Source organism: Lissotriton vulgaris, chromosome 12 (assembly GCF_964263255.1).
Source record: "Lissotriton vulgaris chromosome 12, aLisVul1.2, whole genome shotgun sequence".
NCBI classification, from domain to species: Eukaryota; Metazoa; Chordata; class Amphibia; order Caudata; family Salamandridae; genus Lissotriton; species Lissotriton vulgaris.
Genome location: NC_141700.1, coordinates 760,068,707 through 760,093,783, shown reverse-complemented (window position 1 = coordinate 760,093,783; position 25,077 = coordinate 760,068,707). Strand labels below are relative to the sequence as shown.

The following is a 25,077-nucleotide window of genomic DNA, read 5'->3' as shown; positions in this document are numbered from 1 at the left end:
CTCTTGTATGCTTATTTTGTCACTCTAGATCACACTTGTGGTAGAAAATATGAGAGCCTGAGCCTCTGAGGAGAACATTCTGGTGGGTGCTGACGCCTCATTGGCTGTAGTTTAGACTATATATAATGACTTGGACGAGTCATGCAAGTGGAAACATTTTTCCAATTAACTTCTAGCTCTACATCCTGGTTCTAATCTACCTATGATATACCTATGTTATGCATAATTATTGCTATTTTTATGTAACGTGGGACTCCCACTCCGACGACGGGGAATGATTCAGGCATGTGAATCTATGAAATTTACCAATACTGGAGAACCACAGATTACAGGTAAGTAACTATTGTTCTTCGTGAGAACACCTGTCCAATGGGGAAGAGGTCCCCAATTATGCTCAATGAGTATCTAGAAAGGGTACTTTGGACCAGAGCTTCTTGCTTGATAAGCCGCCAAGGCTTGGGAGTTAAGGGGAGAGCTGATGAATACAATAAATGGCCACCAGTCATGCATATCAGTCGCTTGGAGGCCCAACTAGTTGTGGATACAGTTTGGATATCATGTGGATCACATGGCAAACCAGCCGACAGGATTGCTGCCAATGGTGTTTGGGCAGCCAAGTCAATCTTAAGCTTGATGTAGGGGGAAACATCCATTACAACGCAGTTATTACATCACACTGCTTTTACAACACAACTGTCTTTATTTCGTGTGCCATTACAACGCATGCCATTACAGCGCATGTCACTACAACGCATGTCACTACAACGCATGCCATTACAAAGCATACCATTCCAACACATGCCATTACAACGCATTATAAGGTAAGTAATGGAGATTTTTTTGTTTTAAGGTGGGTATGGATTTTGAGGTGGATGGGAATAGTAATTTTTACCCCTACGCTATCCAACACTTTCCCTACTGTTGCATTCACTGGAGTCGGAATAGTAATTTTTACCCCTACACTATCCAACACTTTCCCTACTGTTGCACTCGCTGGAGTGGCAATAGTAATTTTTACCTCTACACTATCCAACACTTACCCTACTGTTGCCCTAAAAGTATTATGCGCTATAATAGTATGCGTTGTAATGGAAAGCGTTGTAATGGTAGTTGCCCCAGTTTTGGAACTTTCATAGATTCCCATAGCTTATATCATTCCCTGTCGTCGGAATGGGAGCCTCGGTAAACAAACAATACCATAGCAGTAGGTACATAAGAGATAGAAAGGCCTAGGCCTCACCTCATTTTGTAGCATATTCACCTCTTTTTTTAAAAGAGGCCAAAAACCTGCAACAACCAATCCGATTAGCCTCACCTCATAGAACCCTCCTGAGAGAATCTCAGAGCCTTAGATTTTCTACTGCACGTTGTGCTAAGGGGAGAGACAGGGAAGGACGACTTATGACCTGGTTATAGAAGATGAAGTCACGGAAAGAGGTCATTTCAAGTGACAGCGAAGATTCCTCCTCCGCTACATCGTCAAGGAGGTCTAAAAAGAGGGGTAGGTCTTCCCCTTCAACTGAACCTCCTGCTAAGGCCTCTCAAATGACCTCTGATAGGTCTAACAGGCCCAGTCCCCAAAAAATCTCCTCACCGAGGTGTAAAGGAGAGGGAGGGACTTGTTCCTGAGGTACTTTCTGCTCAGAAGGTGAGCCAGGTACCTTCTATTGCCTCTCCAACTGGGAGGCAACATTTTTCAAAAAGCCAACCTCTGTACCTCAGGAGGGAAAATTGTAGAAGAACACCCGTTCGTCGACGACGACATCATCAGGTACGTCGACGACGGCGGCTAAAGTTCACCAGGTGTCGTTCTCAGCTCTGTCGACGGTCCCGTCGTCAAGGGCTTTGCGGACGACCGCTTTGACGACGAGTTCATCGACGACGCAGGTTCCTATCACAGTGTCGTCAACGATGTTAACAACCTCGACGTCGTCGACAATGACTCCGACGGTGGTGTCGAAGACGACGACGATGCCAATGACGACGGCTACGATGGTACTGACGTTGAGCTCGTCGACAGTACCATCGACGATCTGCCCATCGTCGTCGATGATCCTTTCTCCGACGACGGTGCTTACGTCGACGATGATTCCTTCCACAACGTCGACGACGACTCCGACGATGGTGCAAAAAGTGAACATTTCTATTAAAAGACGCCAAATTACACCGGAAATGACATCTCCGCTGAGGGTGACACCATTACCTCCTGCAATGCTTTTGGATGAAGAGTACTCAGATGAGGAAGATAGTCCTTATGGTGATGCGTACAGTCCATCTCAGCTCCAGGTGAAATGCCAGGACTCAGATTCTGATGATTATTACGTGGAACAGCGGCAACTCCCTCCTCGGGATAGGCCTCAAGAACAATCACATCAAGGCATGGTTTTTATGCCGTCCTCCCTGATAAGTGACTTGCAGATCATGTTGTTGGATTATAGGAGGAGATTTCCATCCCAAGTCTCTGAATCCATGCAACCGCCTCCACTACTACCACCACCACCACCACCACCGCCTCCTCTGTCTACTTCTACGTTTCAACCACCAGAACCGGAACCTTTGGAGGAACAGCAGAATATCATCACTGGGCAGGTAGATGATGAGGATGATTCCTCAGATGATGAACGGAATGTGGAAAATGTCCCGAATCTGGATAGGGAATGGGACGAATATATCATACCAGATCCCGCTTAGCCTTTACCGGATCCTGTAGATTCTCCTCCAGCAGACATCGGAGGTTTCCATATTCTTATGGAGAGGGCTTCAAAGAGGTTGGGCCTTCCCATTCCGGTAATACAATTGGACTGTTTTCTCTATGATTTCAAAGAGCCTTATAGGAAATCCATCCATTCTATCCCCATTATAGAGCACGTATGGAGTGAAGGAGTAAAGGTGATGCCGTCTCCAGCTACTGTTATCCCGAATCTAATGCGACTGGAGAAAAAATATAAGGTTCCTGATGATAGTCCTGCTTGCCTGGTTGGCCAACTGAAGCCGGACTCTGTTATCTCCCAGGCGGCTCAGAGAAAATCAAAGAACCCATCGGCTCCTCTTACCACACCGCCAGATAAGGAGGGCAGACGCCGTGACAACGTGGGCAAGAGATTCTCCTCTATGTCCAGCCTCCCGGTTCGAGTCTCCAATGCACTTGCAATTTTGGGACAATATGATTGCCAAATGTGGCGCGATTTGTCTCCTTTTATGGATCAACTGCCGGACAGTTCCAAAGCGGATGTGAAGAAAATCCTTGAGGAGGGGGAGCGATCTTCCTCAGAAATTATCGATTGTGCTATGGACATTGCCACAACTGCTTTTCGCGCCTTGGCAGGTTCGGCTGTCCTAAGGTGGCAAGGCTGGCTTTGGGCTACCTTGTTTCGCCCTGAGGTACGAAATAAAATTTGGGATTTACCGTTAGATGGAGACCTGCTTTTTGATAAGCATATAGATGACGCATTACAAGACATCAAGAAGGACACAGAAACTGCAAGGTCCTTGGGCACATTACAATATTGCAAAGTGCCTTTCTGAGGGGCAAGAGGACAGGGTTTTTCTACCTACAGAGGAGGATACCAACAACGCTACTCCTCCTATTCACAATCTTCGCAATCATACAAGCCTCAGTACTCTCAACGCCAAGGCCAGTCAACGTCTTTCTCTCGTCAACCTGCAAGAGGTCGACTGGGGTGTCAGGGGAGAGATTCTTTTAAACGCCAATAGCGGCCTCTTGGCTCTGTCTACTGTTCCTTCACCCCCAGTAACATCAGTGGGGGCAGGATCTCACACTGTCTACGCAGATGGAAGATCATACCATCAGATCGGTGGGTTCTCAATATCATCCGGTTTGGCCTCACATTGGAGTTTCAACACCTCCCACCTTCCAGAGCCCCTCGCGCCACTGAATCAAAACATCTACATCTTCTACGTCTCGAAGCTCATCAACTGTTCATCAAAGGAGTGATAGAGCCTGTACCTCTATCTCAACGAGGAGAAGGGTTCTATTCCAGGTTTTTCCTGGTTCGCAAGACAGAGGAGAAATGGCGCTCAATTTTAGACCTGAGGGAGCTCAACACCTATCTCATAAAACTGTCGTTTCGGATGGTATCCCTTCACGATATTTTGCGCCTTCTCAATCCAGGAGATTACATGGTGACTCTGGATCTCGAGGACGCATACTTCCACGTTCCGATCCACCCAGCTCACAGACGATTTTTACGCTTCACACTAGCCAAGAGCAACTTTCAATTCAAAGTCCTGCCTTTCGGGCTCAGATCCGCTCCACGGATATTCACGAAGGTGTTGGCCCCGGTGGCAGCGTTTCTCAGAAGACAGTCTCTACAAGTGTTTCCCTACCTAGACGATTGGTTGATAAAAGCTCCATCTTCTCAAGCAACTACAAGATTTGTCAAAAGTTGCATTCGATTTTTAATCGTCTGGGTCTTTAACTCAATAAGTACAAGTCGGTCCTTCTCCCATCCAGGTCGGCCAGATTCCTAGGGTCCACTCTGGATACAAGATGCTGCAAGGCTTTCCCATCGGTGAAAAGACAAAAAAGGCTGATTCTTTCTGCTCGTCAATTGCAAAGAAGACGATCCCTGTCGGTCCGTCTATACAAGTCACTCCTAGGATTGATTTCATCCTGCATACCCTTAATTCCGCATTTCAGACTGCGTATGTGCCCTTTGCAGGAAGAGCTGGACATGCAATGGCGCCAGGCAGAAGGTGCGTTCGGTGACAAGATAATGGTCACACCTCTTATGAGAGAAGCAGCCAATTGGTGGACGATCAAAGACAATATCTCGAAAGGTCTCACTTTCAGGATTGCTCCATTCTCCTTGGTTCTGGCCACTTATGCCTCGATGGAGGGCTGGGGAGCTGTTTTGCAGGACCTACAAGTGAGCGATCATTGGACCCATGAGCAGCGTACCCTTCACATCAATCTTCTAGAGCTCATGGCAATTCGTTTGGCTTTGCAGGCTTTCCTTCCGAGGATTCGGAATGCCACTGTGCTGGTCCGTACAGACAACACGACAGCCATGCATTACGTGAACAAACAAGGCGGAACAAGCTCTCAAATTCTTTCAAAAGAGGCCCAGGAGATATGGGAATGGGCAATTCTCCAAAGAATTTCTCTCTCAGCGGAACATCTTCCAGGTACCCTCAACACGACAGCGTATACATTGAGTCATCTGAAATCAGTCTGTCACGAATGAGAACTGGTTCATGGCACTCTCAACAGCGTCTTCACACATTGGGGCACTCCGTCTATAGACCTATTCGCAACCCCAGACAACAGGAAATGCCGGTTCTATGGAAGCAGGGATCACCATTGCGGCTCGTTGGGGAAAGCTCTTTTGATGAGCTGGTCAGGTGCATTTGTTTATGCCTTTCCTCCAATTCCCCTGATTCCAAGGCTACTCAGGAAACTCAAGACAGAAGCCTGCACAATGATTTTAATTGCACCACCGTGGCCCCGCCAGTTCTAGTTCTTGAGAGAGCTTCTCCTACTTTCTCAAGATCAGCCGGTTCACCTACGGCCCATTCCATCTCTATTGACAATGTCCCAGGGCCAAGTATTGCATCCAGATCCGAACTCTCTCCAGTTGACAGCGTGGCTCCTGAACACAGAGAATTCCAGAGTTTAAGTATCCCTTAGGAGTGTAGGGAAATTTTATCTCAAGCCCCGGACAGAGTACAAATAAGACCTATCGCTCGAAATGGAAAAGTTTCTGCTTATGGTGCCACCGGGAGAACCTTCATCCGTTCTCTTCTGCTCCTCATCAGATATTGCCTTACATGCTCTCTCAGGCTAAGTCGGGCCTGGCACATTCCTTCATTAAGGTACATCTAGCAGCTATCTCTAGATTCAGGCGGACAGCCTCAGGTCCTTCTCTCTGGTCCGCTAGGATTGTCAAACGATTCCTGAAAGGTCTTTTCAGGGTTTTCCCTCCAGTTTGGCCTCCGCCTCCTGTGTGGCAACTCAACTTGGTCCTAGCTCATCTCATGAAGCCTCAGTTTGAGCCTATTCACAGAGTGGATCTAAAATTTCTATCATGGAAAGTGGCCCTCCTTTTAGCCTTGACGTCAGCTAGGAGGGTTGGGGAACTGCAAGCTCTCTCCGTTATGGAACCTTTTTTATAGTTCAAAAACGACACTCTAATTCTAAGAATAAATCCAAAATGTATTCCAAAGGTCCCTTCGGATTTCCATTTGAATGAACCAGTAGTTCTGACTTTTTTTTCCCTCGACCTACATCTCCAGCAGAAAGGTCTCTGTATTCCTTGGATGTCCAGAGGTGTCTGAAATTTTATCTTGAATGTACAAAGGATTTCAGAAAATCTTCACAACTCTTTGTTGCTTATAGTGGTCCTCGAAAAGGGTTTCCCCTTTCAAAACAAAGAATCTCAAGTGCATTCACTATTGCCACCAAGCGGCTAGTAAGCCGTTAGAAAGATATGTACGAGCTCACTCCACAAGATCAGTGTCATCTTCTGCTGCTCTCTTCGCTGAAGTTCCTATCAAGGACATTTGTAGGGAAGCTACATGGAGCAGTGCCCACACATACACAAACCATTACTGCTTGGACTCTTCCACAAGGAGTGAGGCAGCAATGGGACATGCAGTCCTGAGGAATCTCTTCCAATGAGCGGTGAGCTTTCCCTTCTATCCCTCCATCCTATTATTGCACATTTCGTATCTGATAACGTTTGCTGACTACTGTTTGAATGTCTATTTACTTCTTATAAATATATGGATGCTGAGGTATTTCGATATTTATGTCACAAAATGTGCTTTCATTGCTTACTGCTAGCTACTCTGATACAAGCTATGGGAATCTATGAAAGTTCCAATACTGGAGCAATAAAACAAGTTACTTACCTGTAACTTTGGTTCCCCAGTATTGGTAACTTTCATAGATTCCCATGCGCCCACCCTCCTCTCCTGGGAAAGCTCAGCCTTCAGCAGATGTGGTTACTGTTACACAACGGCTACGAAAATCTGAGGCTCTGAGGTTCTCTCAGGAGGGTTCTATGGGGTGAGGCTAATCTGATTGGTTTTTGCAGGTTTTTGGTATCTTTTACAAGAAGAGGTGGATATGCTACAAAATGAGGTGAGGCCTAGGCCTTTCTATCTCTTTTGTACCTACTGCTATGGTATTTTTTGTTTACTGAGCCTCCCATTCAGACGACGGAGAATGATACAAGCTATGGGAATCTTTGAAAGTTACCAATACTGGGGAACCAAAGTTACAGGTAAGTAACTTGTTTTCTTTTTAAAAATGTGTGGTAATGGCATGAGTTGTAAAATCATGCGATGTAATGGTAGTTGCGATGCAAAAACTGCGTTGTAAAAGCATGTGTTGTAATTGTTTGTGGTGTAACATCATATATTTGGTGTAGGGTATCCGAGAATCAGGGTGGTACCAGTGCAGACCAAAACTACATTGTGCACTAGACAGTTGACATTATCCCCTTCAAGCACCACTATCCTAACGATTTTGCCCATAATGACTGCTGTTCTCTGATCCAGGTCTCCACGAGTGTGCCCATCCCAAGCCAACATGGTGGGCCCTGGTCTGACTGCCTCTGGGACAAACGCTTACACCCTGGTCTACCCCCCCAAACCTCTCAAAAACCGCCACAAAAGCTTCAAACACCTCACCCTGAAAAACCATCCTGAGACACTGATCTCGGACCTACGTTTCTGTGCGGACATAGGCACCATCACCAATGACCTTGTTTTCTACAATAGAAGAATCCCCACTTGGCGCAATACCTTTTCACTATTCCTTAATGTACGCTCATCCAGGAACATTCCCTATGGCACTAAGCTCACAACAGTGCCCTCAGCAACCCTTCGAGCTGACCTCACCATCACCCTCTACAAATGCGGCATTGTACTGATCCAAGCCTCATCAAAAAACCTTAACAAATTCGCAGATCTTTTTACCACTCTCCGAAACCATGTGCATAACACTGGGACGCCACCCAACACCCGGCCTGACCTTATTCCGACCCCCCTGCCCAACATAGAATACCCTAATCCCCTCCCTACTCCTACCAACCTCCCTAACGCCATGGACCAGAGATCCGTGATTCCCCCCCTCCATGCTCCCCACTCTGAATCCACGGCCTCCATCACAGCACACCTTAACCCCATCAGGCCTCCTACTACCGCCCGAGCGAAATAAACCCTAGACCCTTGGTCTCCTCTCTCCATACTCCCCATTCGGACTCTAAGACCACTACGCCCTCAGCGACTGTTTTTGTGGCAGGTCAAGCCAGCCCCGCTAGCACTCAAGCCACCCCTTTTATGACTCCTAACACAGCCCACCCTTGCCATTCAATCCCCCCCTCCTCAGCGACTCCTGCTGTAGCAGGCCAAGCCAGACCCGCTAACACTCAAACCACCCCTTCCACGGCTCCTAGCACAGTCCACCCTTACCCTCCAACCCCCCCTCCGAAGATATCCACTCCCTGCACTCCAGAGCCGCCAAAATAATTCAGAGCTTCCACTCCTCCATCCTCAATCTAACAAACCTCCTCCACCTCGCCGAACTCTCCTTCTCAAACCTCATGCCTAAGTTGTCTTCCCCTCCAATCTCAGAACTTCCCAAACGCCCTCTACCGACATCCTTGAGGCATCTTCGCCCTCGCAAGCACACTAGCTGTCTATCTGAGGAGGAAACCCCTGACCTCACCCTTTCTTACAACCTTTCCCTCCTCACAACAAATTCACTAGACCTCACTGAAAAGGAAATTCAGGATTTTCTCAAGGACCATAACGCAGCCCCTACCTCTCTTTGTCTACCAGACGCGAGTGCCGCACACCCCATCTGCACGGTCGCTATAGATCCTTACAGATCAGCCCCCCTCTGTAATAGAAGGGTAACCAGAAGCAACCTCGCACCCGTACCCCTGTCTGTCCCGACTTCCGCTACCACCCCCCTCCCTGCTCTGACGGGTCTCTTAATCAACTGCCGCTCTGCAGTAAAGCATGTGGCCGATGTCGCTGCTCTCATTCTGAATAACAACACTGACTTAGCCATTCTAACAGAATCATGGCTTAATGATGCTTCATCCCCGTGCCTGAACCTCTTAGTCCCCCCCAACTTTAACATTGCCAGGCTAGATAGACCACATAACAAAAAAGGTGGCGGAATCTCCTGCATCCATCGCTCTAACGTCCTTGTCACAGAGCTTCTAACGGATACCACTGATTCCTGCGAATATCTCTCCCTCTCAGTCTGCAGTAACACCACCTACCTCTGCAACCTACATATCTTTTACCACCCCCCAGGCACTAACGAACCCTTCACTGACTACCTCATGGAAATTATCACGGCTAAGAACTCCCCCAACACCAAAGACATTTTCCTCTGTAACCTCAACCTGCACTGGAACCACCATAAGGATCCTCATGTCAACGCCATTAAAGACCTCTTGGCCGATCTAGCCCTGACCCAAGCTTGCCCTCTCCCAACCCACTCGAAAGGGGCCATTCTAGACTGGATCATTTCTAAGGAGACAACCGTCAAGCTCATATCGATTGACCCCTGCGACTGGTCAGACCACCATGCCATCGCCTTCCTGCTACCTGGCACCCGCAAGACCAGACCACCACAACCAGTGCTCTCAAAACGCTGGGTCAGAAACACCAAAAACCTAGACCTCAATGAACTCGAGATCCGCTGCAAATCTGACCCCCCCCCCCCCAACCCCCTCATCTCTTCGGTCAGTGACCTCAATAATCACTACTCTGCTACAATGTCGAACATCTTGGATGACCTAGCCCCTCTTAAACTAAAATGATCTCAAGTCAAAGAAAGAAACCCATGGCTCACTGGTTCTCTCAACGACAAGAGGAGATCCCTCCGACAAACCGATAGAATCTGGAGACAGCACCCCTCGGCAGATCACCTAAAACTTCTTCGCCAGGCCAGAAATACTTACAACAAGAACATTGTCAACTCAAAAAAAGAGTTTTTCAGAGCGGAATTAGGAAATGTTCAGAACAGACTACGCAAACTCTTTGAGATGTTCAAACTCCAATCGAACAAACTGTCCAAAACAGCGAAAGAAACCCCCAAGTCTCATCTCATCCGATGATTTCTCCTAGTTTTTCGCAAACAAAATCAAAACCTTAGGTATCGAACTCAAGGCTGCCTCACTCCCCCCACCGAACCTTGACCCTCTGCCTCCTCACCCCCCCCCCCCCGCCGCCATGGTCTTCACCTAAGAATCTAGCCCACTGGTCCGAATTCGCACCCTACGATGAAGGCGCTGTCGCGAAAATTCTTTCCACCTTGAACCCGAACAACCATTTCAACGACCCGCTCCCTTCAAACTGTCTTGCTACTGTTGCCAAATCCATTATTCCTAGCTGGACTGTGATAATCAACGCCTCTCTCCGGCAGGGATCAAGGGATCAATACCGGCCTCGCTGAAAGCAGGCCAAGTCCTCCCCATTCTGAAAAAGCCGTCGCTGGACCCAGCCTCCCCAGACAACTTTAGACCAATTTCCAACATTCCTCTCTTGGCCAAAGGGCTGGAAAAGTGTGTACAAATACAGCTAAGTCACCACATCAACAACTTCCATCTTCTCGACGACTGCCAATCCAGCTACCGACCGGGACACTACAAGAATGGGGTAACCCAAAACGGTTCGTGGACCTGGGTAATCAATAATGTCAAAAGAACAGTGGTCCAAACCGAAGTAGTTTTTTATCAACAAATGATGAGCTCTTAGTTACTCATTGTTCATTTTTAAATGGATATTCAATTGCTCTACCCTATAGAATTAATCAGTGGAAAACAATTTATACATGGAAAGAGCTCATCATTTGTTGATAAAAAACTACTTCGGTTTGGACCACTGTTCTTTTGACATTACCGACCGGGACACAGCACTGAAACCACCATGCTCCAAATTGTCGATGACGCTCTTCAAGCCCTTGACCAAGACAAAACATGTCTCCTAATCCTCCTTGATCTATCCTCGGCCTTCGACACGGTCAACCACGAGATGCTACTCGAACGCCTCAAACTGAGGATGGGATTAGATGGCACAGTCCTCGATTGGTTTAGTTCCTACCTCCAAAACCGATCTCAGAGATTCCTAATCAATGGCGAACTGTCTGCTCCCTCCGTGGTCACGGTGGGAGTCCCTCAAGGATCAACGTTGTCCCCCACCCTTTTCAATTTCTATTTAGAACCCCTTGCAGAAGTCCTTCACTCTGCAAATATCTCCTTTCATATGTACGCTGATGACACTCAGATCTACATAAAAATCTCATCTCTTGCGGAGATCCTCACCTTGAATGAGGCCCTGAAGCTGACCGTCCGATGGCTCTCCTCCAACCAACTCAAACTCAATGCTAAGAAAACTGAGTTCCTACTAATCTCCCTGCCCAAAAGCAACTCCGAGATCCAGACTTGGATTAAAGCTTTAACTGCCTTAAACTGTCCCCCGACCATTGTGGACTCGGCCAAATCTCTGGGAATTACCTTGGACTACAACGTAAACATGCAAGACCACATCAACTCAATGGCCAAATCTGCTAGATTCCACCTGAGCTACCTATGGAAACTGAAACTCTTTCTAGACACTCCCGACCTAAAACTTGCAGTCCAGTCATTAGTTATCTCTCGGCTGGAATATGGTTGCTCCACACTCTCCAACTTACCCAAGATCTCTCTGGCACCCTTAAAAGCCTGCCTGAATGTAGCCGCCAGATTACTTACAGGCTCTAGAAAATTCGATCACATCACTCCTCACTTGAAAGCGTTGAACTGGCTTCCCCTCCAGGCTAGGATTCACCTCAAACTGGCATGCATCACGCACAAGGCCTTACACTCCAACTCCCCAGCGTATCTTGCACAGAAGCTTGTGATATCTGGAGGAAGCAGAAACTCACGATTGGCCAATGCCCTCCTACTCCGGCCTGCACGCTTTAGGAAAATAAAAACCTACAATCGGGCTTTTGCCGAGACTGCACCAAGAATTTGGAATTCCCTCCCTCCCGACATCAGAAGAATCCCCTCCCTGGCACGCTTCAAAAAAGAGACTAAATCCTTCCTCATGGGTAAATTCCTTGGCTAAACCTGCTCCCTGCCACCTGAGAGACTATTGCCTTATTCTGCGACCTCGCCACGTAATCATCATACACCATCTGTAATCTATGATTATAATGCTTCCTTGTATTCACCCACCCCGCTGGCACCCTGCACCCCCTTCCCAATGTACAGTACTCGTGTGATATCCTGCCTATTGTATAACTCTTGACTCTGTAAAAAGTCCTGATGTATAGTTTTTCATATCCCCCAATGTACAGTACTAGTCTCGTGTGATATCCTGCCTACCTTATGTCCCTCGACTCTGTAAGCTCTCTGATGTACAGGTCTCCTGTGACGACTTGCCTATTGTATTACTCTATGAATCTGTAAAGTGCTCTGATACCTTCTCGGGTCAAGTTTGCGCTTTATAAAACCTTAAAATAAATAGCTATTTCTTCCAAATATCTAATTCTATCAGTGGCGTCTTCCATCACATGAAAAGTATACAGATCGGTATAGTAAGTAAGTATTTCATTCTGAATACCCAGTGCATATGTAACATACGTGCCATCTGGGAGTGGGGGATAAATGTGTCTCCTGTAAAAAGGCAGTATCGACCTGATGTGCTGTAAATATTGTAATACTTGCTTGCCATTATGCTGATTGTTCAATCCTCGTATGTTCCATGTCGGTAGTGTTCTGTCTGCAAAGGGGTGGACCTTGTTGTGTACTGTCACTACATATTAAAAAGAAAAGTTAATGCAGCTGAGATGGGTGGTGTGGCACTGTCAAACTGTGAATCTAAAAGCATCAAATATACCCAATACTCATCACAATTTACCTCTTCCCCCACCCACCCCCAGTCTTGTTACACCGGGGGAGAGCCCACCCCAGCAGACTTACTCAGGACATAATCTCTCTCAACATAGAGTGATAACAAATCAACTGTGTGTGAATCACACTCCAGGGTGGCAACGTCACGTTGAGACCCCACATCCTGTAGGAAGAAAAAAAGATCATTATGATTGTCATATACTTACAAATTAACATTATCCGAGGCATTTTAAAGGCAGCGAGCAACAGAAAATCAATGTGCACGAATCCTATGCACAGCTAATACACAGTTAGTTTCTCTTTGGGGCTGGGACAACCAGCCAGTAGAAGAGAGATCGGCGCTGGAGTGGACATCTGATGGTCATCTTCCGGGGATTCATGCCGCAGCATGCTCCTTGGAGCATTGGCGATAAAAGTCCTGCACAACTGTTGGAGTGTCAAACAAGCGCGGTTTGCTATTCATCTCTTCTTGCAGTTGGGCAGGATAAACCATCCCATATTAAAGCCCCAGATTGTGCAGTGTATCCTTAACACCACCGCATTTTCGGTGGTCGTCCTGTACTATTGTGGTAAAGTCCAGGAACAGAGAGACCGAGGACCCTGTCAGCTGAGCAGACCTTTTTCTCTTGCCAGGCGCAGGGCTGTGTCATGGTCCTTGAAGTTCAACAGGCGAGCAAAGAGAGGTCTCGGTGGGTATCCCAGATTCTGGTGCGGCCAAAGGGAGCAGTGTGCCCTCTCGACCACGAATGTTGACGTGAAAGATTCTTTGCCAAACAGGAGTTGTACCAACTGGTCCGTGCATCCAGTGTTTGTAGATTTAGGTATCTGTAAAATACAGATATTGTTACGTCTGCTTCCGGCCTCTAAATCCTCATTTTTCATTGCAACTGTTTTCATGAGTCTTTCTATGCGGTCTAGTGTCTTGGCCAATTGAGCCAACCCATCCTCCAAGCCAGACGCTCTGATTTCAACAGTCAAGCCTCAGTTCATGACATCCCAGGCGCTCACCTAATGCATCTAGCCTTTTATCTAAAGTCTCAAATCGGCCGTCTAGGTCTCTGAAGGACTCTCGCAGCTCCTTTAGGAGGACATGTGTGCCAGGCAGTGACACTGCAAGTGCTTCTGATGAAGTGCCACCCTCTGCCATCGACGGGCCCGGACAAGTGGCAGAAGGTTTGGTTTTGTCAAAGTTTAGCCGGCACTGCTTCGGATCGCCGCGGACCATATCCCGTTTTAAGTGTAAAGTTTGACGATCGGTCCCGGGCCAATTAAACTGCTGCAATCAGTGCAACAAGCTAAGGTGAAGGAGGGTTTGTAACTATTTTGTGGGAGTCACACTGCTGGCGAAGTAAAGGAAGCCAGCTATCTTGTTTTCGAAGAGTGAATGTGGTGCCCAGCCGCTGGCGGAGATAAAGGAGAAGGCAGCAAGGGCCGCACCCGCCACACGTTAATGGTACTCTACAGCACAATGTTTAGGTCACTGTGCATCAGTAACAAGGGCCGATAGCATTATCACCGGGAGAGGGGTGGAGTTCAGAAACCCTGGCGTCAGGACCAGGAGGCGCGCCGCCAACCCCGTCCCTCCTGGTCCCACTGTCACAAGGTCAACAGATTCACTAGGGCCCCAGTGAAAGCAGGCAGGAAGCACTTCAGGAAACAAGAGAGAGCTACCTCAACACCGCATTCCCAACTCTGGACTTCCAGTGCCTGGTACAGTCACCCCAGGCCGCCTCAGCATCCAGGCCAGAGCTAGTAGTGTGCATGCAGGAATAATGGCTGATGCGGGGGTGGACAAGAGGCACGCACGCAGCATGGGCCGGCCCCCAGGCTCACTGTGGTCCCTGTTACCGCAGGGCCTCCGGGGGGGGAACACTGGCTGAACATACCTTGGTCTATGTGTGCCATTCTCTTGTATGGCCTTCTGTCAGGCCCCGGTCCAGTCGCCAGACTGGTCTCTCTGGGCTGAATCACAGATTTCCTCCAGGCCCACGCGAATTCCGGTGAGCCCAGCAGCGCAGCACACCTGAGAAGCAGCCTCATCTCCAGAGCAATCCCGCTCTGTCATGGTGGAGTCAGGCTAGGCTGCAGGTGGGCCTCAACAGCGCGGCGGCAGATCCAGATGACTTAGGCGCTTGTGCGCCACTCTACCCTCCAGCAAGGTGGCCAACAGTGCGGCGGTAGCCAAGCCAGGGGGTTGTCCACCAAGGATGGTGGAATGGCGGTCATTATGTGGCCAGCATTGTGAGGATGCCGGCAGAGCTTCAGTGCTGCATGGCCATTGCAGTCGGCAGCCTGGCCAGGACCTCTTAAATATGAGATTTCTTATGGAGTGAGGTGTCAACTACAAAGGCACATTATTCCATATGGAATCCCATTATTCACTCCAATTATTTGTGATCTCCTTGACCCATTTGAACCAAACATTGAGGAAATAGACTTTAGTTTTCGACATTTAAGGATTCAAAACTTGATACAGATTGGTCAAATAGGGTCAAAAATTAGAAGAGGAGTATAAAACATGTCTTTATTACGTTTAACACAGAAAACTTTACAGGTAACTTTCGTTGTAATCCACTCCAAAACTGCTCAATGAAAGTCCACCAAATTCTGCAGGCACATGGTGCTCAACTCCATTCGGTGTCTTATGTTGTTTAGTGACAATAGCAGTGTGTTTGGTTTTCCATAACAACATAACTTTAGGCTTGCATGTGTCTGTGGGAGGTGTGAGTTGTGCCTGAACGGGCTTTGGTTATAACATTGTGATTATGGCCAGTACCTGTATGTGGGAGGTTTAACAGGCTCACAAGCTCGAGCCTCTTTCCCTACCCCTAAACTTGTTAAAGTATTTAGTTTGATTTTCACAATCATTTGAGTGTGTTTGATTTATGTATCATACATAACTTGTTACCTATATGTGTACGTTTGAGACATACATTTCTGCCTACCAGGGTGAGGGCTTTACCCACATCAGTTCGATGTTTATGAACATGGAAATGTGTCTGAATTTAGAACTCAGCATAACTTGGGACATGTATGTGTCGGTGGCAGATGTGAGTTGGAACTGCTAGAGGGTGGGCTTTGCCATTGCCGTGTTTAGGCACAGTATTTAGCGTGGTGCTTGTGGTTATTGCTGTTTGTAATCATTTTCAGCAAGTGTTGAGGCTGACCTGTTCCTACTCTGTGCACATGCACAATCATCACTATTTGTTTGCAAATCATTTCTCAGCGAGCACGAAGATTTATTCATATATACAGCACTGGCTAGTGCACACTTGCAGCTAGATTCATCATAGTGCCGTTTTGCGAGTCCTTAATAGCGATTATTAAGGAATCGCTATTAAGGACTTGCAAAACGGGATTCATGTAGGAATCGCTAAGGAATAACTCCCCAAGGCCCAGAGGAATGAATGGGGAGTTATTACTTATTTGCGATTAGCAATTTGCTAATCGCAAATAAGGATGCGATTTCAAGGGTGCCAGGGGTGTCCAAAGGACACCCTGTAGCACCCCTGAAATGTAATCCACATTGGTGTTGCGCACACACATGTCCAAAGGACATGTGTGTGTGTAACATGCAACTTAGAAAAATGCATTTAAATGTATTTTTCTAAGTTTTCGCTATTTACCACGAGGTTTGACCTCGCGGTAAATAGCGGCCAGAAATAGCGAATTCGCAAATAAAAAATGGTTAATGAATTGCATTTAAGGAATCGCAAATAGAGATTCCTTAAATAAAATTCCCCGCAAATATGCGATTTCGCAATTACCGATTTTTGCATTTGAGATGATGAATCCCAAATGCAAAAATTGCGCTCGCAAAGGGCCAGATTCGCAGATTTTTCTTTCATGAATCTACCTGTTGGACTCTTGGATACTGCTATTTTCATTACAACAAAGAAAACTGACAATCAGAAACTGAAGCAGAGCTCGGCGGCTTTCAGTTCAAGCTCATCACATTACTATTTGTTTCACTTCTTACAGCGAGGCCTAATACGAGTGCCCAAAATTCCTTAGAAATATTCCCAAATCTGCACCAACTTCCTTCTCCTAGCTCTGCTCTCCCCTCACGGTGAAATTCATTTGACAATGCAGGTCGGAGGTCCATGGTCTGGATCTTCCTCACCGAGTGGAGTGGGATAGTTCAGGTTCTTAGGTTCATAGAGGGGTGCTGAATTCTACAGTATGTACTCCTGTATACTGGGACACAATTTACTGTTTTTATTGTATGTTACTTAAGCTATTTAAGCGGTGTTTCTCAGACAAATGTACTCCTGCTTATACCGTTTTGGCTAATTGGATTACACATTGTAAATATTACTGTTTTGAGCCCTCTTCCTTCTATTTATTTGGCTGCAAAACCTGAAAATGTTATTCGAATTGTGTTCCCGGTCACGCACATGTACTAGGATACTCAAACTTTTATGAATTCAGAGGGAAAACTCCTGGTGAAAAACTAGGATTACAAGTTAGTACATTTTCCATACTCTTATCATCCATTAGAAATGCCATACATTTTTAAAAAGCTAATAAAGTTCCTTCAAAATCTAAAGGTAATGAGGATATAGGTCGATGTGGTGTTAGTAGTGTTTATACTAGAATGTATAATTTAATTCACGATATTCATGTACTACCGTAACCATATCTCTGAACTCTGTTGTTGCTTTAAAATGGCCAATATGTGAATGAAATGTAAAGCCAATATGTTGGTTAGTTTAGAATGAATGTATGACTAAGTGTAGTGACACTGAAATGAGAAGTAAATGTGCAATTGTGATTTAGTGTTGTGGGAATGTATTGTTATTTTGATTAATGCATCTGACGTTGAAGACATGAGCGGGCAGGTTCTTATTATGGTCATGATATGTTATCAGAGTTTTGGTCATGATGTTTTATCGTATGTTCTGACTTGCTCCTCCTGTGTCAGTGTATGATAATGCGTTGAACAATATATTGTAGATGTGATTCCCGATATTGTACATTGTGTAATGTGGTATAAAATGAGTGAAACATGTTTAACTTTGGCAAGAGTCTATGGGAAAGGCGGTCTGGTTCGCCAAACTGGTTGGTGTGTGAACACTTTCAAAGAAATATAGGATGCATTGTGGAAAAGGGACTGATGTGATCCTAGTGAGCAACTTTGATGAAGGGGACAGCTGCAAAAACCACTCACTCTATGATCCTCCCTTTGGCAGCATGCATGGTTCATTGGACGCGTCAGATTAAAGAGGTGCTGAGTGCGCAGGAGGCTCTGGAAACCGGAGAGAATTCCGGACCACTGGAGGAGATTGAGTTCTGGGCTGACCGTGTCAGCGATCTGTCTGGGATCAGCCAACAGCTGGACAAGCCTGGAGTGAAGCATATTGAGGCTATTCTTCAACTCGCCAAATCCTCATACATCACCCCATTTCAGAAGCTGTCCAAGCAGATTCAGGTGAGACCTTCCAACCATGCCCTTTACTTGCCTTCGAATACTACGCACTTGGTATTTTGGTAAAGTATATACACCTTGCTTTTACTGAGTAGCCAAAGTCTGGAGTTGGGTCAGAGGGCATCAGAAACTTCAAATGTTAAATGGGGAAAGGTGCATATTTCAGAAAGCCATCTGAAGTGCACTGAAGGGCCATTCACTCTGGAGTGTGAAAACTGAGGAGTACCATCTCCACTGTTGTGTGAAACCAAACGACTTTTACCAAGAGGATTTCAGGCTCAAAAAGGGGTGTGTAACAAGAAGGATCTGTTTTTGTGCACTATGTGGGGAAGTCAGGGGAATTACAAAATCCAAATATATTTCCGCTCTGCCTTATTCTTCTCTTGGTATGGTTTCCAAAAACTACCCAACAGCACAGTCCCAGACTCTTGTTTCTCTCCTTTTCCCCCTCTCCCTCCCGCTCCCTCACTTTGCCTCTCTTTTTCTTCGGAATCTTTAGCTGTTTTAGTTGCAGGGTGCACTGTCTAGGTAACCCATCCCCTTGTTAGAAGAGCGAATGGTTCTTCTCAGACTTCAATCCACAATGGATATCTTGTATCCTGATCCAGTCTCTTAGCAGGAAAGCTGCTTATTCTTCATAGTGGAAGGATCTTTACATCTTTCCAAGGCATCCTCTAGAATTAAGTACCCTTTTCCTCACATACATGAGATCAACACAATCAAAAGGCATAGATAGCAACCTGTATATTTGTGGATATTCACAACAACCATGTAGGTTGTTTCACACATCATCTACCTCTGTGAAAGGCAGGAGTAGGGGCCTTCACCTAGTGGGAGAGTGAAGAGACGCCACCATACTCCGAAGGAGTTATGGAGAAGTGGTTTCTACACAGAAACAAATATTTATTGTGTGGAGAAAAAATAAAACTATTTTAAAAATCTGCAAATGCACTTTCTTGCAATACATACGCTAATGAAAGGTCTGCACAGTTGACAATCCCCACTTCTGCAAAGAGAGGAATGTGAGTACATGTGATTAATCCAGAGCCCCATTATGAATTCTCAAAGTCTGAAAGCTATGCAAATTGGTGGTGGAAATTTATGTGCATGGATTTCCAGCATCTATGGAACTTCTGAGAATCAGTCACATTGTATTTAATTGCCATTTTAGCAGCTCCTGCACTTAGGGCTATCACCCACAGAATTTGTTGGTGTCGCTTAAGAGTCCAGACCTACATTTCTCAGGTAATGCTCTATTGGAAGCACAGGTTGACAAAGAGATTACAAATAAGCCAAACAATTTAATCAGTGGGTCTTGAAAGAAAGCTGACCCCCGTTGACACATTTAGGAAACTCTTAGGAGCAGAGCGCTCAAAGAGAATGTTTGCCTTTTCATTAGTTGCAATGATGTCAAATACCCTGTGGTGCTACTCCATCAGCAATGTTTAGAAAGGTTTTTTTCAACAGCAGTGGTTGGTTCCTCTCTGAAGAACCATTTAGCAGCCCACATTCTTCTAGGGACTTGGATGAAAACCTCCACAGATAATTGGGTGCTGAAATGATCCACAGAGGATAGAAATCTTTCAAGCAATACTGCCAGTGCAATAGTTACATTCACTCACAACTACCTTTACTATTGCACAAATGCTATTTCAGATGGAACCAAGAGGCAATAGAAGGAGTTCCATATTGCCAACAAAAAAAGAGTATTTTCAAGGTACAGGCAGAAACTATGTTCAAGAAAAAAATAATGACCTTTGCTGAATCTGAGATCCATTAACATGCTTTTCGAGAAGGAGAATACTGCCTGAGACTGTAGCAAACAATACCATATTTCCAAAAGGGAGATTGGCTCTTTTATAATTTTATGAAATGCCAAATTCTATATTTCGCAATGAGGTTCCAAATGGTCCTCCCCTTTATAACAGTTTGCCTGAGCTATATCATCAAATCCTTCTTCAGTTACATACCAGGCAGTGTTGGCTTTTTTTGTCGTTACTCAGGGGAGCTTCATCTCCTCTTACTTGGACGAGTAGCTGATCAGGACAGGCACCTATCAACAAGCAGTATGAGGCCTTGAATTGCAGCATATCTTCTGCATTGTCGTAGGTTGTTGCTGGACAGGGATAAGGATTTCCACAGACTTGAAAAGTCACATTAGAATGAGACAGCTAAAAATACATTATTGAGATTGGAGATTCTCCAGTATTGGGGTATCTTTCATAGATTCACATGCCTGAATCATTCCCCGTCGTCTGAGTGGGAGTCCCACAGTACATAAAAAAGCAATAAATATGCACATAATAACCATAACATACGTAACATAGAACCAGGAAGTAAAGTAACCAGAAACTACTAGGAAAAAAACGTACACAGCTATGACTTGTCCAAGTCATTATATACGGTCCAAACTGCAGCCAATCAGGCGACAGCACCCTCCAGAATGTTCTCCTCAGAGGCTCAGGCTCTCCGATTTTCTACAATCTCTTAGGCGCTGAGACGAGCCCCTTACTACGAGCGCTTTCATTCAGAGAGCTCGGTTCAGGCGTTCACACTCGGATCGCTGTTCCCCTTTCGCGGAGGCATCAACGCAGTTTCTTGCATATTGAGGGTTGACCAACGGGCTACCCTCTGGAATGCATTAACATTTGATCATTCCCCATCCCCCCTTTGTCTTGATAAAGACCCGCCGCGACCACCAACTGGGGCGCAACCTGGGTCGAAACGTCGACGCTCTTCCTTTTGGCCAAGATAATTCCAGGAATATGGACAATAATTCCTTGCTTTCCTTGGAACTTTTACTTTGATGAAACTGGCCACTAAAGGATAAAATAACATATCGTCCTACCCTCTCCCTTCCCTTTGTTGCAAAGTGTATTGATTTAACGTCCTTGTATATAAGTGTCACCACATGTTTCACAATTGTCACTGAAATCACCAGAGTCACTGCACTTATGTTTGTCAGTAATGTAGTGGAATGAAGTAATTCCATTTTACTGTTTCATTGGTCTTTGTTTTTAATATATATAAAAACTTTGGATATCAGAGAGTTTTGCTTGTTTGTGTTTTAGAGCTATCTTTAGCCTAACCCTAAGAGATTGTACATTACCCGACAGAACCACTTTTTTGTCAATCACATATACCCAGGTTCTGAGGGACACAGGGTTACCCCATTTTGTAAAAATAATCTCCGATTTTCTACGACACATCGTGTGAGGGGAGTCTCCCTGAACTCTGCTCAGTACTCTTCTAATTCTTTAGGGAATTTCTTAATTTTAGGATGTCTTCTTCTAAGAATCTCTCTTTAGACCTTGTGAGTCTTGTGGGAAGCTCTGGCTGTTTTCTGAGGATCCCCACAAGAAGTGTATTTATTGCCTGTAGCCTGATCACCAGGTGGGAGACTGCAAAATATTTAGGACCTTCCCTCAGCAAACTCACAGAGACAGAGAAGGGTGTCTACTTTTGTGGCTACAGAAAATTAAAGATCAAGACAACCCCTTATCTGATGTGGGAAGTTTTGCCTCTGGCTCAACTATGTCCTCCAGGAAGAGGATTGCTGAGGAGGATCTGTCTTCTCCTGGGGCTAAGGTGTTGAGAAAACAGCCACCCTCTAAAGGTTCTGAATTGCCTTCCACTTCAAAGGCTCCTCCACCTTCTAAGAGTAAGCCTCTGCCTACTACGTCTCAGAGAAAAATCCTGTCATCGACGAAGACTACTTCGTCAACGAAAATCACGGTCAACGCTACTTCAACGTCGACTGTCACCTTCTCGTCGCCAAGACCACAGATGATCATGTCGTTGGCTTCATCTCCGTCGACGCTGGTCTCCGTTTCCGTGAAGCCAATCTCATCAACAAAGAACATTTTATCTACCGTTGACAACGAAGGTTAGAAGGATCTCGTTGACGATTGCCTCGTCGACAGCCGCCTCGTCGACAGCCACCTCGTCGTCCAAGACTAGGTCGGCGATGAAGACTGCCTCGTCGTCGAAGACTGCCTCGTCGTTGAAGACTGCCTCGTCGTCGAAGACTGCCTCGTCGACGGTCACTTCATTGACACCACCTCAATCGACGACGACTCCGTCGACGGCCCCCTCATCGACGCTGCAATTATCATGTTGCACAGAGTTGCAGGTTCGGTCAGCATCTACGACCACGGCCTCCTCTGCACCGTCTATGACGCCTGTGCAATTGCCACCATTAACAACAGCATCTGCCTTACTGCACCGACGTGGTTCTTCATTGGAGGCCCTCTCTCCACTGCATATTTCCCCTACGAAGATACCTCTGGAGTTACCTGAACAATTACTAGGTTATGGGGAGGATGATGAGGAGTCCGAAGAGGATGACCGATTTCGCACTGCCAGAAGCTCTTCAGAATTGCTTATTAAAAATCATGAGGACGATCAGGATGAAAATCCTTCACCAGAGACTGTAGCTCCAGCTCCAGATGCGATACCTATGGCACAGATGTCTTTAACTCTGCTAAACAATCTGCAATACATGTTAGACGATTAGTATCGCAGTTTTCCTCCATCTGAATCGGCTGAGTCCATTCCACCGACACCTGTGCCTCAAGCTTCCTTTTCTGCGTTGAGATCACCGATACCACCTTCTCCAGTACCTTCTCATAATTTCCATGATGCTGACACCTCGGACGATGATAGGGAGGAAGGAGAATTGGACGACAGATCACTTCTTACGGAGTGGGACGATTATCAGTTACAAACTCGTCTCCTTCAACACCAGCTCCTATCGATTCTCCTCTAGTTGATATCGGAGACTTTCATCACCCTATGGAAAGAGCAATACAAAGGTTCCTTCGGCGTATGGAAACAAAGAAGGACGAGTGCCTCCTATACGACTTTAAAGATCAGCCAAGGAAGCAGATACGGACTATCCCTATTATTGGCTTCATTTGGAAAGAAGGATTGAAGGTCATGAAAGCTCCTGCTTCTATTCTATTCTATTCCTCCTGCGGTCCTGCCTTGTGTCGACAAAAAATATAAGGCATCAGATAACTCACCTGCATGCCTCATAAGTCAACCAAAAGCTGACTCTGTTATTGTCCAAGTGGCACCACGAGGAGCTAGAAACCCCTCCTCTCCGGTCACAGCTCCTCCGGATCGGGATTGCAGATGATTGGACGCTATTAATTAATTAATTAATTAATTGTGGGTTTCTAACGCTCTAGAATCGACTCCCGAAGGAGTATCTCTGCGCTATAGACCGCTGGGGAACCCGTCCTGGCTTTCCCTGTGAGATGGTCCCTAATGGGTATCTCCAATGTAAAACCAGGCATCCCCGGCGTATGTGGGGGGCCGTTGTGGAGATGAGGCAAGCTAATGCCCAGAGTTGCCGAGTGTGATCCCTGGTTAGAGTAGGCACCGAGGCGAGAATTATCGAGTCCGCTGAACCTGGTCCACGACCCTGCCGCGTCGGGAATTGAACCCTGGTCCCGGGCCATCCTCTGCTTCCGGGTCTGCCGCCTCTAACCAGTGAGCCACACCACTCCACATATTGGAAGAAAGGTTTCCACCATGGCAGCGACGACCGTCCGTACTGCTAATTCACTGGCCATATTAGGTCGGTACGACAGACAGATGTGGTCGGACATCTCTCCCTACATCGACATGTTGCCAGAACTATCAAAAGCCGAAACTTTAAAAATCCTACAAGAAGGAGAGCGTATCTCTGCTGAGATCATAGATTCAGAAGTGGATGTTGCATCTACAGGATTTAGGCAACTAGTGGGTGCCGCAGTACTGCGAAGACAAGACTGGCTAAAATCGACATCTTTTCACCATGAGGTTCAGGCAAAGATTATTGATATGCCGTTTGATGGGGAATCACTATTTGGCCAACATGTGGAAGAGGCCCTTCAGACCATTAAAAAAGATACCGAGACCGCAAGATCTCTCGGTACTCTTCAATTTCGGAAGCCGCCCTTTCGGGGCACTAAGGGTGGTGAATCCTTTTCTAATCTAGGAGGCTATAACCAACAAAGGTCATACCAGTCCTTTCAAAGTAACCAACGATACCAGCCTCAACGACAACAGTCTTACGGACAACGAAATACCTCCTATTCACAGAATGAAAGGAAGTCCTCCTACCGCGGACGGGATTCATCTAAAAAACTGTGAAAACCGCCATGTGCCACCTCTTCTACCGTCTACCCCTTTAAAAGTTGAAGGAAGAATCTCCCAATTTTACTCAAAGTGGTCCGCTATAACATCAGACAAGTGGGTGCTGGACATTGTGGCCTGAGGCCATGTTCTAGAGTTCATAAAGATTCCTCCAAACTCTCCTCCCAAAGGCCCACCTCCAGCTCATCTCAAGGAGCTTTTTTCCCAAATAAATTTGATGTTACGAAAGGAAGCAATCAAAATGGTCCCTCAATTTCAAAGAGGAACGTGATTTTATTAAAGATTTTTCCTGATAATGAAAAACTCGGGAGAATGGCGTCCCATTCTCGATCTTCACTCCCTCAACAAATACTTAAAGAAGTTATCCTTCCGGATGTTAACGCTTCAAGAAATCCTTCAACTCCTTTCTGCAGGGGATCACATGGCCACCCTCGACCTCCAGGATGCATATTTCCATGTGCCAATTCTATCCAGACACAGAAATTTCTTGCGGTTCAGAGTGGCTGACAGAGACTTCAAGTTCAAAGTCCTTCCTTTCGGACTACGTTCAGCACCCCGTGTCTACCAAGGTTCTAGCACTGGTGGCCGCACACCTTCGTCTGGAAGGGATCCAAATTTGCC

At 46.2% G+C, this 25,077-nt stretch overlaps 1 protein-coding gene across 1 annotated transcript in view; it reads left to right on the top strand.

Annotated features, from left to right (window-relative positions):
* DNAH2 (dynein axonemal heavy chain 2) overlaps positions 1 to 25,077 on the top strand; it is a 2,538,822-nt gene that overhangs the window by 201,980 nt on the left and 2,311,765 nt on the right. The window contains exon 7 of the mRNA XM_086946066.1: positions 18,077 to 18,315. Within this exon, the coding sequence (XP_086802192.1) occupies positions 18,077 to 18,315 (239 nt within the window). The remainder of the gene's footprint in view (positions 1 to 18,076; positions 18,316 to 25,077) is intronic.